This window comes from Podarcis filfolensis (assembly GCF_964270895.1).
Source record: "Podarcis filfolensis genome assembly, chromosome: 1".
Taxonomy (NCBI): Eukaryota; Metazoa; Chordata; class Lepidosauria; order Squamata; family Lacertidae; genus Podarcis; species Podarcis filfolensis.
The window spans coordinates 119,458,565-119,476,741 of record NC_139604.1 but is presented as its reverse complement, the minus strand read 5'-3'; the positions used below and the strand labels follow the sequence as shown (position 1 = coordinate 119,476,741).

Sequence of the window (18,177 nt, the reverse complement as noted above, 5' to 3'; positions counted from 1 at the left end):
CCTTTCGCATGATGAATTCTGCATATAAGTTAAATAACCAGGGAGACAATATACAGCCTTGTCGTACTCCTTTCCCAATTTTGAACCAATCAGTTGTTCCATATCCAGTTCTAACTGTAGCTTCTTATCCCACATAGAGATTTCAGGGTTACGCTACATCAAAGGTGGGGAACCTGAGGTTCTCCAGACGTTGCAGGACTAAAACTCCTACCAGTCTCTCATAATTTGGTATATTGGTGGGGCTGATGGAAGTTGAGAGTCCAGCACAGGGAATCTACTAGTTCCCCACCACTGAAATACCTATTCAGGTTCAGCACTCTGCAGCTACACTTGGGCAGTATTTTTTAAATGAAGATTCAGACATGCAGCAAAAGGTGCTTGGTATTTCTAAAGGTGAAGTTAAAGCCTTAGAAGCGTCTCCCAAACTTGGTTCTCCAGTTGTCTCTGGACTACAACTCCCATCATCCCTAGCTAGGGCTAGTGGTCAGGGATGATAGGAATTGTAGTCCAAAAACAACTCGAGAACCAAGTTTGGGAGACGCTTCTAAGGCTTTAACTTGTCTCAAGGACAAGAGGGCACATGGAGGATGAGAGGAAGTACCACTTATGCAAGTGGACATTGCCCAAGCTGGAATTCAGAGACTAAATTCTTTTTTAGGAATTAAATATACATGCAGGTGCCGCTCTCAGAACACTAGTTATCCAAAATCTGCTAGCCGAACACCAGGAATCATACCCAAACCTTGCTACACAGACAGCGGATTCAGATATCCAAACAATCAGAATTTGCTCACTTCCTTACTTATTTCTGTTTTGCTGGTCAGCGGCAGCCATTTCAGGGAGGGAGGGAGATTGTGAACATTTCTAATCTGTGATTTGTTCACAGGAAACAGTGGAAACCATCAGCTCATTATATGCAAACGCTTGCCTAACAAATAATTTCCTGGAAACGCGTTGTGTTCAGAAAGTGGGACCTGCATGTATTCTTCAGATGCATCCTGTAAGGGGCACGTCCCATGATGAAGTAGCATCCTTGCATCTCTCACACAGGGGTGGCTAAACCTGTGGCTGTGCAGATTGTTGGGACGCCAAACTCCCACCAGCTCCCCATCTGCACGGACAGCTATCAGCATCTCCCGCTCTTAAGTTATAGGAGAGATCTGCAACAAGAGCACTCATCCTCACGACTCTTCAAAAACACCAGCACACCAAGACGGTGAGAAAGGAACACTAGCAAATATTCCCCTTGCCTTCATCTTCCTCTTGCTTCCCTTTTAAAAAATAAACTGAAATTTAATCAGCTTTAGCAAGTTTAGAAGCCGCTTTTCACACATAAGATGGCGTTACCATGTACAGTTAACTATGCAGTACAGAAAGTAGTACATGAATTTGTCATTGTTTACAGAGAACCTGATGTTATGCTAGGCATAAATATGGTTCTACAGAGGCATACACAATTGCAAGTGCTACACAGCAAAGTGTAAGAGAAAAGGATTTTTTTAGGTTGAGCCCATAAACGGAAACACTTGTCTACCAATGCTGGCTTACGTTAGTGTAAGCAGAGTTAAGACAGATGATACTTTATTGCAAGACAGAAACAAAACTAAGGCTTGGCTTGACATGGCCCCGAGATGCATTTAATTGGTGGGCAAGTTTCTCCAGAAACACAAGATCCCATTCCTTATCAAAACTACTGCAGAAGGGATGCTTCAAGATGGGAATCATTCAGTCTTGAGCAGGTACCTTAGTCCCCATTCCCCGTATTAAGAACTGAAGCCCAAGATATTTACATTTTGGAAACAATAAAGTTTATGCTATTCTTGTTGCGTCGCTGACACATGAAAATTGTATTCCCACTTCCCATCCAGTTCGAATATAAAATCAGACACGGGGAGCACACTGGCAGCAATATTCCCATTCTCTGTCCTGTTGCAAGCTAGATCTTCGTTAATAATTGCAGATTCATTGCAGCAATGACGTTTCTGTACAACCAGGGTTGTGTTTATTTAAAAGTATTTATAAACCGCTTAATATTTTAAAAATCTCTTAAGCGGTTATACAAGCTGCTACAATTCTGCAGAAGTGTAAAACAGAAGTTGCAGCACACGGTACAGGGTTCAGATTTCAGCTTGCCAATAAACTCATTTCTAGCCCTCAGTTCCTAGCCCTTAAGGTTGAAAGTAGAGGAATTCAATGTAGAGCTAAGCAGATGGCTTGGTCTGCCCCCCTCCTGAACATACAAGGTCCTGAAGAGTGTCCCGACGCCCTTAGCCAACATGCAGCGTGCCGGGGGGGGGGGGACGACTCTGCTGTGCCAGGAGAAGTCCTTGTGCAGGATGAATCCCATCATATTCTTGTGAGCATGGGTAGTGCCCTAAAAAGCTACTAAAATTTCCATTGATCAGGGGTGGGGCTTGGGTGCCCTGCACAGCTTCTTGCCATTGTCCCTTGATTAGGTTATGCAGAATTATTGTACAACAGTAATGCATTACAGAGTCAAACAAAATAGGCTGTATCATTTAAATTCACATCACTGATGCAGAAGCCACCCTTTTCTCGGCTCAGAATCCGAGTTAAGCTTGTTGCTGTTTTGGTACTTAGGGCAGCTATTGGACACCAAGAAGGAAAAATGACAGCAACTATACAACACAGCTCTGTTCAACAAAAAATATGCAACCTGCTCTATAGATTCTCAAAGGTAAGAACCATCTCCCCCGGCCAAGGACAGGTTACTTCAGCATTCTGGTGTTTCAATTCACATGCACGACTCACCCCACTAATGGGTGCAGCTGTCATCACCTTACCTTATCAGACCAAGGCAGCAGAGGTCTATAGGTTGTCCTGCTCCACCGCTTGCTGAATGTAAAAAACAAAAGCTAAACTTCACTGTCAAAGCTGCAGCGCCCAATGGGAGGCTCCATATGATCCAGAGAGATCAAAATCTCCACAACTGCTTAGTGTTATTCAGGTTGGGGGTTTAGTGTTATGATGAAGATACACCACTTACATTAAAAATCTAATTGAATGCAGGGGAGGGGGTAGTTAAGGTAACTTGAGTTTTATTTAGCATCCAATTTCTGGGACGTTAAAGAACTATAATTTGTCCTGGACAACAGAAGAAAAATAGGCTGTGCTTACAGATTGTTTTCTGCCATATTCTTTCTTCAGGACCACTGTTTTATTTTTTTGCCCACTCTATTACACGGGATGTACATATCAGGTGTTGTTAAAAGGTCAGTGCCTGTACAATACATTCTACAACTGAGCACCACTTTCCTTAACTGAACAGGCAAAGAGAAAGTACACGGAACATCAGCATCTGGCAGTATTTTCCCCAAAAAAAGTGACTAAAATGGGTTTAAGTTGATTAACACTATTAAATCACATCTAATATTTGTTACTACATGATTTCATTACAGCTATACGATACAATTATACAAAATGTGTTAACATCAAAGAATACAACCAAAAAAATTAAGATAGCAAACAAAACCTATATAACTTTTTTTTCTCTTTACAGGAAAATACTTTTGAAGTATGCATGTAACTGCCCATTCTTTTAAAGAAAATCTACTGCAAGCAAAGTTATCAACCTCCAGAAAAAAATCACACATAGCATTACTAAGCATATCCCCAAAAAGTGTACAATATGCACACTTGGAAAATACAAAATTAAAAAATTGTAAGCAACAGGTGAGCTTCATATTTATAACAATGTGAAAAGTCCAATTTTAGCACTGTTGTAGAAAGAACTGTCTTTGATGCAAGTCCATGAACTGTCTTGCCTCCTCCAGGTGGGGCCACGCTTTACAAAAACACCGTACTCTCGAAACCCAAATTATAGAGCAAAATCGAGCATTGCAGCAATGCACCCTTAAAGTTTATTTTGCCACTTTATCAAAAACAAGTCCTTTAGGCATGTAGGGTTCTTTTTTTGTTTGTTTTTTTTAAATTCTTTCCTAGAAACAATATACAAAGGGGAGGCTTATTCATTTTCAACCATTCTCCTGTAAAGTAAGATGCTTTGAGTCCAAGAGCTTTCTTCTTGCAGAGTTTCACTGGTTGTTTTTGGCCTTAGCATGTGTTAAGATGTGAGATTTCAGGTTAGTTGACTGAGCGAACTTCTTATTACAGCCATCAAAAGGGCACACATAGGGCCTGTCTCCAGTATGAATTCGCACATGTGTGCGCAAATTGAAGTCCAGTGAAAAGCGTTTGCCACAACCTTCAAACGTGCACTGTGGAATGAAAACACAGGGCATTAGGAGCATGTCTCAGTAAGACTAATATTTTTGCCTCAAATACTGTGAACATGAAACTATTATTAGTTTGCTCATGGCACGCTGGCACTTTCTAGTCATCATTTCAATACAGTCTCTCATAGTAGTCACAAGGCAGTGGGCAATCATTTTAAAAATGCAATACAAACATACAATATTCAGAATGAAGCTGAAACTCAAACCCATGGACTTCCATACACAGGATCATATTTGTTGCTGGTTGACTGACTGAATACAAAGAGTGATCACTAATAGTTTCCCGTCACCTTGGGAAAAGGTAACAAGCGGGACGCCACAGGGTTATGTCCTGGGCCATTGTTGTTCCAACCTCTTTATAAATGACTTGGGTGAAGGAATTGAGGGGATGCGCATCAAATCTGCAGATGCCACCAAACTGGGAGGGGTAGCCAATGCCACTGAAGACAGAATAGTGATTCAATCAGACCTTTAACAGATTGGAAAACTGAGCCGAAACTAACAGTGAATTTCAATAGGAACATAGGTAAGGTTTTACACTTAGGCCGGAAGAACCAACTGTACAGATATAGGATGGTGGACACCTGGCTTGCCTGGAGTACCTGTGAAAAAGATCTAGGACTATTAGTAGACAAGCTTAACATGAGTCAACTGTGTGATGCAGCAGCAAAAAAAGCTAATGCTATTCTAGGCTGCATCAACCGAAGTGTAGTATCCAGATCAAGGGAAGTAATAGTACTGCTCTATTCTGCCTTGGCTAGTCCACACCTGGAGTACTGTGTCCAATTCTGAGCAACACAATTTAAGAAGGATGTTGACAAGCTGGAACATGTGCAGAGGAGGGCAACTAAGATGATCAAGGGTCTAGAAGCCAAGCCTTATGAGGAATGGTTGAAGGAGTTAGGACTAGATGACCCTCAGGATCCCTTCCAACTCTACAATGCATACAATCATACAAAGTATGATTCTATACCTCGTGACATGAATTTACTAGCAGTAAGATATCTCAAGAAAAAGCTTTACATTTCTAAAGCAGTTAAGTAGTAGTCCAGGTAACATCACATTAGCCTATAAGCAGTTCTTGGTATCCTTCAAGCACCACCTTTACTCTTTAATCCACATTTCCCCAGGAAAATACATTATAAATGTACACCAATTAACCACGACGTTACATTAAAAAAATTACTGCAAATGGCAGGCTTCCCAGCCAAGAACTTAGGAATCCCATGGACATGAAGAACTCACCCATTCCTTCCTATAAATGCTATGGTGCAATGCCTGTGTTATCTGAACAGTTCAGCAGGCATAACAAGCAAAGTACGTCTCTGGAGGATAAAGACAATGATCACTTTATCCACTGAAATCAAAGTTGGCATTCACTATCTTGTTTCTATGCACTTGTTTCTATGCACGGCTTCATTCATAGCCCTCTTGCACGATTTTTGCCAACGAAAGGCTGAGGAACATTTGATGAAGAGGCATGTCTTCAACAACATGGCAAAAGTCAATTCTTGATTGCTTTATATAAAGTACGGTGAATAACAGCCATGGCAAACTACTACTACTGAGAGGTAAAACAACAGTTCTAAGAGCGCCAGCTTTCACAACAGGAACAGAATTTCTCCACTGTCTAGATTTCTGTTTATTGCTCCTATTACAAAAGTTTGCATACAAGCACATTCTAAAAACCTCAAGGAGAAAAAACACACATACAATTTGTTTATGATGTTGTCCAGTTTGTACATCTTGAGCTGGCAAACTAGACAGTATGACTTATCAGTGAAAGACATCCCACACCTATATAACCTCTGAGGCCTGGCCTGTAGTGGGAAAATGCAGCATGTCAGGAAAGGGAGAAACAGTTCTCAATATATCGCACTCCATCTACATCAACAGCTTGCAAGTGCTCCAATAATTAAGTCTCTGACAATGATGAAGTGTGCAGCCAGCAAATGAAATGCTTTGGGGGGGGGGGGTGGTGAGTGAGTGAATGTAATTACATTTTGCTAGGTATATTTTGCCTAGCAGCTATTAAGTCTGCTGCTTGTTATAAGACCTGATCTCAAACCTCCTGGTAACTATGGAAAGATAGCATCATGAATGACCCAACAAGACAGGATAGGAAAAGATTTAGTGTGAAACGCCTGTTGGGCAGTTGCTTGAATTACTCTCTGTCCACACATTTAGATTATTTCCAGCCCTTTGACTGGTGTTACCTAATTTTATCTGAGAACAGGTACCTTCGGGTTTTTTGAGCCTCAGAATGATCTCTACATGCAGCATAAATGTCTACCAAAAGTATTTTGGGGGAAAAAAGTTACCTGAAAGGGCTTCTCTCCAGTATGAACTAGCTGGTGCCTCTTTAGTTTTGAGCTCTCCACAAAGGCCTTGCCGCATTCCGCACAGACGTGTACTCGAGGCCCGTGAGTGTGCAGATGCTTCCGCATGGCAGAGTTGTCCCTGAACATCTTTGTGCAGCCCTTCGAGAGAATACAAAGGCCCATCAGTGGACTGTATTACAGCTAGAATTTCCAGGCGCTCTACTAAAACACATTCAGCCTCTTCACATTTTTTGCCAAGTCATTTTCAGTTTTTTTATTTTTTTAAATACATGAGCTGCTTTCCCTTTTTCCTAGTTGCCATGGCCCTTCTACTTCCCATCAGCAGAAACAATACTTTAATACAATACAAAATGTATGCAACTTTCCTCATACTTTAATTTTTAAAAGGAACAGAGAAGCAGTCTTTATAAGCATGAACTCTGAAGTTAAAAAGCATTTTGTTGACTATCAGGCTATCAGCAATCATAATATTTTACTCACTTTATGAGGACAGGCTATCGTTCTTGGAGCATCATCTTCTTTGATTTTTCTTGGCTTCATTCTTGCAAAGAAAAGCACAACAGCATTGATCAGTGAAAAGGAAATATATTCTTATTTGCTTTGTATTAACAAAGCAATCTTCTGACATAAACCAACTGTATCGTATTGCAGTTGTGATGGCAAAGTCTCAAACTGACTGGCTGAGCTGGTGTGATGGCATGAAATATTCCACTGTCCAGGAAACTAAACAATTTACAGTTCAACTTCTGTGAGGGAGGGGAAGCTGTTATTTTGGCTGGGAATAAAACCTCTAAGGAACAGGGTTAGGAAGTGAGAAGAGACTGGTCCTATCTCTGCACATTTAAGGATATGGAGCCCAGAGGGGGAAGGCTGGAGGCAAGATGGAATAGAGAATGGACTTTGAAACAGGAATCTGGAAACTTGAGGAATATGGCAGGCAAGCCAGAGAATTTATTCCAGAATGACCTAATCAGAGAGAGAACTCTGAAGAAATTTCACAGCAATTACGACAGTCTCTATGAAAAACCACGGAGTGATGGAAGCTGGTCAAGGGTGACTAAAGAAAATGCCTGTAAGATCAAGATCCTGAGGGGGTAACCCACCAGCGTGACCTGCTCTCACTGTGGCATGAACTGGGAGGCTTTAAGCTACACAATAAAGGGTATCCTCACACTCACAATTCCTATCTCAGTGACTGAACTCTTATGCCAGAAAGATCATTTCTCAGTATCTGATAATTATGAATGAGAATAATGGAATAATGTTTTTACTAGAAAAACAATTCTCTTACCACTTACCTTGCAAATTCAGCCAGCTGTTTAGGGTCGGAAAGATCGATGCCAGGTATTCCTCCAGGTGGTAGCTTCTTTCCTGTCATGTATTCAGAGTAGTCTGGAGGGGAGTTCTCACCAATGATCTGCTCTTCCACCACAGTCTCATGGTCAATGTCTTTTTTGTCATCTGAAATGATTAGAGCAAACTGAATTTTGATTTAACATCCTCGAAGGACACCACCGTTGGCTAGGCTTGTACCTTAGCACAACCTCCCCCACCCTTAGCGCTAGCAAACATCCCTCAAGCTATTTCCATATGCAGGGTCAAAAAGATAATAAAATGCATTAGCAAATGGTCATTTGCTTACAAATCTGTACTTTACGGAACCCTCTGCCCTCCACCCCAGTACTAAGCACTAGCTTTATAGAACATGCAATTATTTCCTATTTCAAATGAATACAATGCTAAATTCAATGTATGATGAGTTGTAACTATAAATATATACACTGGCAACTCTGCCAATTTCAGCTTAATTTAGCAACAGCATAATCAATAAGGTGGCAATTAACTTCCATTTTCTTTTAATAATAATTCCCTCTTAAATAAAGAGGAAATCGGAATTTTTAATTCTAAAGAACTGAATTCTTCAACTGCCAATTCCTTGCTAGAAAAATAATCCACAACCCAACAAAGATATGAACAGCAGGCAGGGCACATATGCTAACTGAGCATTTTGGGTAATCAAAATCTGTTGCCATAGCTTATTATAAGGTGTTTGACAGTTTCTATATTTCATTATCAATTCATTTTCTTCCTTTTTTAAACTACCAAAAGCACAGCACAAACAAAGCAATCCTAAGGGCAAAGGGAGAGAGAGAGAGACTGTGGTGGAGGAAGCCCCTTTGTCCTACAGGCAGGACAGAAAGGGGCAAGTGATTCCCCCCCCCCATTTTTCCTTTAATGGCTGCTTGTCCTTTTAAAACCCTTTCCTTCCCACTGCTTCCAGTGAGAGGGTGCGATGGGGGATTGGGAGGATCCTAAAGATCCACAGTAGCCACTCCCAACCCAGAATGCCTTTTTGTCCTCTCTGCTGTCCTACTTCCTTGACAGCTCCATTTGCCAAAGAGCAGCTGAGAACCAACAAGAAGTTCCAAGCATCTCCAAGGATCCCAGAATTGCTGTGCAGGTTTGGAAACGAATGAGAACTGAATGAGACAGGAGGATTGATCATGGAGATTGCACGGCAGGTACAGTGCTTCCTGCAGCAGTGAACAAGGTCTTGTGATCCCTGCCTGCTATTGCGAGTTGTTGAAATAACATGGTCTGTCCAAACAAGTACATATTTGTGCCTGCTCTTGAACGCTGGGCAGATCATCTGTATCTCGAAACTAATTTGTGCTGTGGCTGCTGTAGACACCCACTTCTTCAGGGGAAGCATCAGAATCTGGCAAAAAGCCTTCACATCTTATCAATGTGTGCGTCAGGCTTTCGGTCCTGATGTCTGTTGACATGGGCGAAGGCTTGCAAAGGTGTCTGGGGAGAAGGAAAGCCTGCTAGTTAAAGCTGCCCAGCGACGGCTCTGTCCCTTCTGCTATTGCAGCTATCAAAGACCAGACAAGGGCCCTAGATAAGCACTGCAAACTTTTCAAATGGTGCAGCGGGTGGTAGATCCTATTCCACCCTTTGAACCCTCCCCTCAGAAGGTGGCATGGCAGCTCCTGTACTATGCACTAGCTAATCCACTTCTGTAGCCCCAGGTGGACAGATCCACTATCCAGAATCAGAGGGTGGGGTAGCCTAAAGATCCGCTGGCTTACACCCATTTTGATCTGTCCTTCCTGCCTATGAGGGTTAGCACCAACCTAGCAGAGCCACCCTGACAGGGTGGTCGGGCCATCTGGGTGCTCCCCTCCATCACTACCAATACCAATTGCTCTCCTAGAGGAGCAACCTCTTCCTCTCCTAGGGCTCCCAGAAACTGTGCACGGAATGCACCAAGATGGGAAGGACCAGAAACTACATAGGAACTCTCTCCACTCAGGATATAGGACGCTAATTTCAATGACCTTGCAAGTGGGAGGGCAGATCTATGCAAGAATTACTGTCTCCACTGAAGAAGAAATTAGCTAATTTAAACTCCCTGTAAGAAAGAATAGTAAATAGCTCTACCCCAAACACTATCCAAAAATAATATTTGCATGTAAGAAATGAATAAGCCATATGCTAATTTGTCAAATGTCTGCTGCAAAGGGGGAAATTCATAAATTGATCCCATTATTTTAGTTTCCACATAAGCTAACAAGGAGAGGTATCAAGAATAGCTCACCCTTGAAAATTCTTCCTAGTGAAACACCAAACTAAGGCCCGGGGGCCAGATACGGCCCAATCGCCTTCTCAATCCGGCCCACGGACGGTCCATGAATCAGCGTGTTTTTACATGAGTAGAATGTGTGCTTTTATTTAAAATGCATCTCTGGGTTATTTGTGGGGCATAGGAATTTGTTCATTTCACAGACACCCCCAAAAGAAAATATAGTCCAGCCCACCACATGGTCTGAGGGACGGTGGACTGGCCCACAGCTGAAAAAGGTCGCTGATCCCTGACCTATACAGTTCTTTCGTTCTTTGTGAATGCCACCACTAACTCTAAATATAATTTTCAAGTAGTAGTTCAATGAAGGATTCTCAGGAATTCCTTCCTCCTGAATAGTGTCAAAATCTCAATAATTCCTATATAAGTTTTTAATTTTTTTACACTTCTGGCATTCAAATGTGATCAATGCTCTAGAAAGGTGGATCTGAGCTTATGAATAGAGATGGTAAGTCTGGTTAAAGAATAAGGATTTAAGTAACATGACAGACAACTAGAAGGAGCCATGGGAGAAAGAAGCAAAGATAACCAGCAGCAAGTAAGATTGCAAGGCACAGTAAAGAAGACGATGAAATGAGATCGGATATAATGCTGGTCCTGCATGCATGTCAGTGCTTCTGAACTTTCACCATAAATCTTATTTGCTCATGTCCCCAATTATGTGCTTAGGATGAATCATTGCTGTTAACTGGGAAAATCATTTTACATTCTGAAATTTTTTTTAAAAGAAATATATGTATTAAGTGTTTTCAAGTATGCTGAACTATTGGACTTGGATGAGTTGAATACTCCCTGGTAAAGGAACCCTCAATAATCCTCAATGGATCTGAGGATGGATGATTATACCTTCAAAGAATGGAGATTAAAGAGCTGCTGTTGTTTTGTTCTTAGGTTTCACAGTGTATGGTTCTAGGACCCTAACTTGACAGATCATCTAACCTAGCAGAAGCAAGCTGTATGCACAGTTTGAGCAATAATATGTGTATATTATCATGCAGAACAGATTACTGGCACTAGCATGGGGAATGCAAGAATTTAAGAAGAACACTGTTGGATCAGACCAAACACCTATCCAGTCCAGCATTCTGTTCACATAGTGACCACTTCCAAATTTGGGAAACCAAATGAGTTATAGCCATTCTCTGTTCTGGTGAACATCTGGTTCATTTACCTTCTGTACATAACAACACCCCAAACTGGCTTGACCAACCAAAAGATAACAGAGCAGAAAAAATCCAGTAGCACTGATGGATGCAGTCAAGTTTCAGAAGCATAGTCAAGGGCATCAGTGGACGATTTGGGGCTTAAACGTAACATGATAGGATGCCAGTGGCCACAGGTGTTGTGGCTAAAGACATCGTATTATGCAGATACATGCTGAATTTCTAATAACTAGGATCTAAACTTACATTTCTACTTCCGGGCATTATGACCTAGATCTTACTGCAGTGAATTGTTATTAATGAGATACGCCTGTATTGCTTCAGTTTGCTGAAAACTATACAATGGGGTGGGAGAGAGAAACTAGGCTAAAATGCTTCTCAATGATATCTAGATTTCTATGTGGAAGTAATGCCTAGTTCAGAAGAGCATTGAAACATTCTGGAGTGGCATAGATGTACTACGCTTGTGAAAAAGGAATGGCACATAGGACTGGGGGAACCTGTGGCCCCCGTAAGTTGTTGGGACTCTAGCTCTCATCAGTCCCGAGAACATGGTCAATAGTCAGGGATGATGGGAGATGGAGTCCAACAGAGTATACAGGGCCACAACCTATCCACCCCTAGTTTAGAAGATGCTATCTGACAAGGGTCACTGCAATAGCCATGCAATAGTTTCCCGCTTACTAACTGAGAGGGATTTCTTAATGGTTTGAGAAATAGCATTGTGCTATAATGGGACCCTGGAATGTAACTAATTACCCAGAAGGACAACAGAAGGACTTCCCTTAATTTGAAAGCTGCAAGTTATTAAATTGCTTAAGAAGCAACTCTACTCAACCCCAAACTTCAAAATTAAAAGTCACTTGAGAGCAAGTACATGGTATTTGGTGTATTAACACAATTTTTTTAGTAATTCAGGATATTATGCTAGAAACTATTAGGCTTTCCACGTGCATGAAAAGGGGGGAAGAGAATGCCTAAGAACTGTTTTTGACCTCCACTGTCACAAGTTCAGATAAGGCACAGCATAAATGCAATTATGGAGCAAGTTGAACTGGTTACCAAAACTTGGTTTCCATACCATAAAACACAGGATATGTAAAAAGATGCATTAAAGATTTCAGAAGACGGCATCTGAGAAGTTTATGAAGTTTAACCAGTTCAACTATTTGAGCATCTGAAAGGGAGTGCCATTTAATGTATAGTACTGTAACTGAACACATCCTCCTCAAATTCTACCCTATTCAATAACATTCAAATTCAGAACTGGCAGAAGTGTTAAACTTTCCTACAACAATTATTTCTGCAGGAGGGCATTAAATTTCCCTTAAACAAGGCTAAAGGAATATTCTGGGTAGCCAGTCCCAAAACTGAGGGATGCATAGCACTCCTGTTCAGAACTTGGGAGAATCCAAAAGAGGAGAATAATAATAGCACAAAGACGATATAATACTAGGTAAAGAGGTGGCTGAAAGATAGCATGAAAAATTCTTCTAACTTTGTACAAACTGTTAAAAGTTTGACCTGAGCCTTTTTGTGTTTAATCATCATACTATATTATTTCAGATATATCCCACTGTTAAGAGTGTATGGCATATATGGAGAATTCAATTATGCTACTTCTGTTAAGCACACCTTGAACTAGTGGTCTGTAAAGTGCCTAAAAGGAGCAAGCACAATATTGTGATCAAACAGGGCAGGTACTCAATTAAATTATATAAGCAGGCTGATGGACTTCAAGAGCTATCAAGGCTTCAGAGCACCACAGAAAATAATGGGTGTATATACATATTACATTTCAGCAGAAAAGGCTATTGCATTATTTATACAAGGTCAAAACAAGCCTGGATTAATGCACTGATTTTGATTCAGAAACAGAGAGAATTGAGCCCATAACTAACAGAGTTCATTTAGGCCATCAACATCAGTAGCTTCAGACACCTTACTAGATGCCTGAAAATCCACAGCTCAATGCAGCTAATTGATCTTTGACTTTTGGCACCTCTGGCAATAGCTTCTGCATCATGTAATATTTGATAAAGCTGCTTAACATAAGCACAAAGCATATAGGACTACAATCTGCACTAGAAAGTAAGCCCCATTTATATCAGTAGTACTTGCTTCTAAGAAAGCATGGGTATGTCACTGCAGAAATTATCCATTTAACATATCAGATTCCGTGAACCACTTATGAAACTCAATTACTTGAAAATTTATCAGCATGGTCAATAAAGTGATATGGCTATGAAAATATCATTTTAGATTGTCACAGAATGCCACTTGCTCAGTTTCTCTGAAGTATCAGAGGACAAGATAACCAATAGTGAAGGGGACTGGAAATTTTAAAAACACTGAATAAAATCTGTTCTGGGATAGTTTTTAGACAGCACACAGGATTGAGCTATGATGTTCCACATAATCTAATGTGAGTTGCTTCCTAAGAATTACAAGCCTTAGTTCTAAATTAAGTGATTGTGTTTAGTAGTTTGGATTTACAGTAGGCATGCTCAAAGTCTGTTTTGGGGGCCTAATCCGGCCCCTGTGGCAGTTTATTTCCTGGGATAAAATCCTAAAAAACCCTCAACAACTTCAATCCTAAAAAAACTCAACAAACATAGCCCTTCATCAAATCTGGCCCTCTTTGAAAGAAGTTTTGACACCACTGATTTACAGAGAGCACACCAAACACATCTGTCACTGGTCTCTAAGCAATGTAATGATATATTTACTCAATGAAAAAATATCATGTACAAAATTAGTACAGCACAAATGTTATGTAGACTGTATAGTCATAGATTCTGGATTGTGCTCCTGGCTGGCAGTGTTTATTTTATTAATGATTAAAACAATTACTCTGTCCTGGGGATTATGTTGTGCTGCTATTATTAATATACAAAGTTGCCCTTTTAACACCAGGACTTTCTAAAACTATGTATTATCAATGCAGTAATAAGGCAGAAACTCAAAACTAATTCAGCAAATATTTATGTTTCTTTCACTTAACACACTGAAATCTGCATGAACTGTGTTCTAATCAGCCAAGCAGGCATATATTGTAAAACACCAGGAGCCAAATTCATACCCATTTTTATGTTTCTGTAGGCGATACTTCAAGAGATCTACTTGCGTATAACCTGGGATAGCTCACTCATTAGAGCATGAGACTCTTGGGTGAAACATTCCTGCAATGCAGGGGGTTGGTCTAGATGACCCTCACAGCCCCTTCCAACTCTGCAATTCTATGGATTAGGACACTTAAAAATAAAGGATTAATGGTAGTAGGTTCTCCATTCATTAACACTCTATTTAACTTGAAAAAAACATTTGGGAACTCTAAAACCCTTAAGTTTCCTACAGCTGGTACCCTTTACTATTAACCCATATATACAGGCAGGAACCGCAAGAACTGTTTACTGCAGAGGTTAATTCCCTTGAAACAACATATCCTGGATCTGGAGGCCGGCAGTGTCAATTTCACACACCTGCTGTGTAATGAGAAGAGGCGGCAGCACCTCTTAAGTCAAAAGGCACTCTCTCTGCTGGTCTTCTGCCAGAGATCCAGCTTCCAGGGTCAGAGAGGATCCACCTCCTTCCTCCAGAGCAGATGTCAGTGATCCAGGCGCCTAATTTTAGGCCTCCCTCAGACCCCTCAAGTTATTAAAAACCCCGCTAGATGTCAGCTAAAGAGACTTTTAAGCACACTCAGGATTCTAGGAACCGTGAAAACAGGCTCAGTTTGGGAAAGGTGTTTCGTGTAAAAGGGACTCGGTTCTGGTGTTGGAAGGAGGCGGCAACTAGGGCGCTTCCCCGACTTACTGGCAGTAAAACTGAAAGCCGCGCTTCCTGAACAGACCTCTTGTCGGAATTGATTCGGGAGTTTTTATGGGGAGGAGAGGGGGACTTAGCCAAAATCCCAGGAGGAAGGGGAGAAATGAGGAGGAACCAGTCAGGCAAGCGCTACGAAGTCGAGGCGGCTGGTTGGGGAAAGGAAACGGACATGAGGCGGGGCGCGAGAAGGGAAGGGAACGGCTTATCCGTTTTCTTGTGGAGGAAGGAAAGAAGGTTGAAAAGACGACGAAGGGAAAAGCCCAGCGAGGAGGCTGAGGGGGAAAGGGAACGTTTAAATGTCGCCCCGAGTCTGTCACGGGGTAGAGAATGAGGAGGCAACAGGGGGAGACGGGGACGGAAACGAGGCGGCTCGAGAGGCTGGAAGAGGGGAGGGAAGGGGCCGCCGAGCTCGGCCCGCGCCGCCGCGTGCCTGCCCCGCCTCCCTCCCCCTACTGCAGAAACTACGCCATTGCGGCCTAGTCCAGGAGTCACTCAGAGAACGAGAGGAGATGTAGGGGGGGGGGAGGGGAAGGAAGGAGAGCGCGCGCGCGCGGACAGGCAGGCAGGCGCGCCGCCTCGCCTCCCCTCCTCTCTCTCTCTCTCTTCCTCTCGGCCGCCATCTTGGCGGGGCCGCCGCCATCTTTCTTTCCCTTTTCCCCCCCGCCGGAGGGAGCCGGGCAATCAGGCAGAGGCAAGCGCAGACCCCGCCATCTTTTCGGGGGAAGCCGCCATACTTGCCCTGGCGAGATGAACATGGCGGCGCCCATCACACACATCCAAACATGGCCTCCCTTCAAAACAAAACGGGGGGAAAGTGCCCGCCGGGCCCGGAGAAGGGCTCCCCGGACCCTGGGGGCCTCCCCGCGCAAGGTGCCGAGCCCCGCCCGGCCGCTCCACTTACCCGAGGCCCACATGGTGACCGAGAACTCCCCCTCCAGGGTCTTGATCTGCACCTGCTTCTGCTCCCATTTCCTGCCGCCGCCGCCCCCTTCGGCCGCGCCGCCACCACCGCCTCCTCCCCCGGCCAGGTAACTCTTCTTGCTGCTCTTCTTCCCGCTGCTGCCGCCGCCGCCGCCTTTCTTCACCCGGCCGCCGCCCGAAGAGGAGCCTCCCCCTCCCGAGCCGCCCTTGCTCCCCGCGGCCGCGACGGTGACCAGAGTCTGCTCGATGTACTCGTCCTCTCCGGCCGGGGCCGGCACGGGGATGAGGATCTGGTCCTCGAAGCCGTCGTCTGCCCGCAAGCCGTCCGAGTCGTCTCCGCCGACCACCTCCTCGCGGGTCTGCACCAGGATCACCTCCTGGTGGTGCGGGTGGTGGTGCAGGTGGAGCTGGCCGCCCCCGGCGCCCACGCCGCCTCCGCTGGGGTCGCCGTCGGTGACGAGCGGCTGCAGGGCGATCATGGGCGGGTGGTGGTGATGGTGGTGGTGGTGGTGCCGGCGGTGGGGCGGGTGGTGAGGGCCGCAGTCCTCGCAGCACTCGTCGTCGTCGTCCTCCTCCTCCTCCTCCTCGCCGCCCACCACGGTGGTCTCGATGGTCTCCACCGGGATGGTCTCCACCTCGATCTCGTGCAGCTCCACGATCTCGGCCGGCATCTCCGAGCCGTCCGTGGCGATGTACAAGGTGTCTCCCGAGGCCATGGCGGCGGGCGCAGCGGCGGCGGCCCCGAGCCTAGCGACGGGCCTCGGCTCCGCTCGTCCGCCCGACGCCGGCGGGGCTCAGGCTCCTCTCGCTCGCCTTCCTTCTCCCTCTCCTCCTCCTCCTCCGCGGCCGCCTCCTCCCCCTTCCACACAAACACCAGCTCCTCGCTGGGAGGGAGGGAGGAGGGTGGGAAGCAAGCAGGCAGCAGCCTCCGCCGCCGCCGCCAAATCCCGCCCGCGCCGCCTCGCGAGACTTCCGCCGCTGCGAGAGACAGGCGCCCCGAGCCTCCCTCGCCCGCCATCCAGGCCCGGGGGAGGCCGCGGCTGCCGACGGGACACGCCCCCCGCTCGCGGCCGGGGGGCCAATCGCCGGGCGAAGCTCGACCTCAGGGCTCCGCCCACCACCCAAACCACGCCTCACTCACCAACGGCCAAACAGGCCGGTTGGTCTTCCGCCGCCCCTCGCTTCCCCCCTTCTCGGCGCACAGCCTATCGCGAAGGAGCTCAGCCGCGGAGCCACGCCCACCCACCCGCTCCTCCTCCTCCATCATCTCCCTCTTGGGTTCCAGTCAGCTTGCCGTTGGCTTCTGACGAAGCTTCTCTCGGGTGGGTCGGCCGTTGCTTTCTGCGGCCCCGCCCACTTCTCTGGAGAGAGCTGCTCGCGACTGTCATTGGCTGGTTCCGGTTTGCTGGGCCGGTTGGCGCGGCAGCGGCAACTTCGGCGCCTCTCTCTTTTTTGAGGGGTCGGGGTCGGTTCCCTCAGAGCGCCCGTGGCGGGTGGGAACGTGTCGCCATCCCGGGGACAGTTTTGAAAAGAGGAACGGGAGGGTGGGGAGACTGCCTCCTGCCCTCTCCATCGGGCGGAGGATTTCCCCCACCTTGGAGGCAAGGGGAGCAAAATGCCGCCTCGCCGTGGCTTCCCTCTCGCCGCTTCGCTTTGCTAACCCGAATCCTGCCGCCGCCTCCCTTAAGGGCCCTCCGAAAAGGACCAGAAGATGCGGAGCTCTTCGTCGCCTCCCCAAACCGCCAGCAGCTGAAACGACACCGCTCCTCTCTCCGGGAGACTGCAGATTTGGCTGGCCGCGATCGCTCCGTTTTGGGAAGCAAACTGGTTGCCGTTCTGGCAATTGGATGCTCGGCGCATCGTCTGAAGAGACGTCGCTGCCTTTATTTTCCCTTTGGGAACTGAGCTGCCGCTGCCCCGCAGGCATTTCTGGAGAGGTGCCTCTTGTCTAACATGATTTTACAGCTCAGGGCAACGTGCCTCGCGATCCTATGCAAACGGGGGACGCCTGGGACAAGGTG

At 45.2% G+C, this 18,177-nt stretch overlaps 1 protein-coding gene across 2 annotated transcripts; it reads right to left on the bottom strand.

Annotated features, from left to right (window-relative positions):
* Window positions 1-1,974: 1,974 nt before the first annotated feature.
* YY1 (YY1 transcription factor) lies at window positions 1,975-17,881 on the bottom strand. Of its 2 annotated transcripts, none has more exons than XM_083617646.1 (5): window positions 16,137-17,881; window positions 7,897-8,047; window positions 7,079-7,139; window positions 6,578-6,736; window positions 1,975-4,238 (listed from the first exon to the last, which is right to left on the bottom strand). In XM_083617646.1, exons 1-5 carry the CDS (start codon window positions 16,870-16,872, stop codon window positions 4,056-4,058), a joined length of 1,290 nt encoding a protein of 429 aa, XP_083473772.1. In that variant the 5' UTR covers window positions 16,873-17,881; the 3' UTR covers window positions 1,975-4,055. The 2 variants fall into 2 exon arrangements, with proteins under 2 accessions (XP_083473772.1, XP_083473771.1); XM_083617645.1 differs by having other exon boundaries at window positions 7,897-8,059; window positions 16,137-17,215.
* Between the last annotated feature and the right edge of the window lie 296 nt (window positions 17,882-18,177).

Coding starts and splice junctions, on each gene's coding strand:
- YY1 (XM_083617645.1), bottom strand. CDS start 16,872: ATGGCCTCGGGAGACACCTTGTACATCGCCACGGACGGCTCGGAGATG. Junction 8,060..16,136: donor GGTCACCATGTGGGCCTCGG/GTAAGTGGAGCG, acceptor TAATCATTTCAG/ATGACAAAAAAGACATTGAC. Junction 6,737..7,078: donor CGATAGCCTGTCCTCATAAA/GTGAGTAAAATA, acceptor ATTCTCTCGAAG/GGCTGCACAAAGATGTTCAG.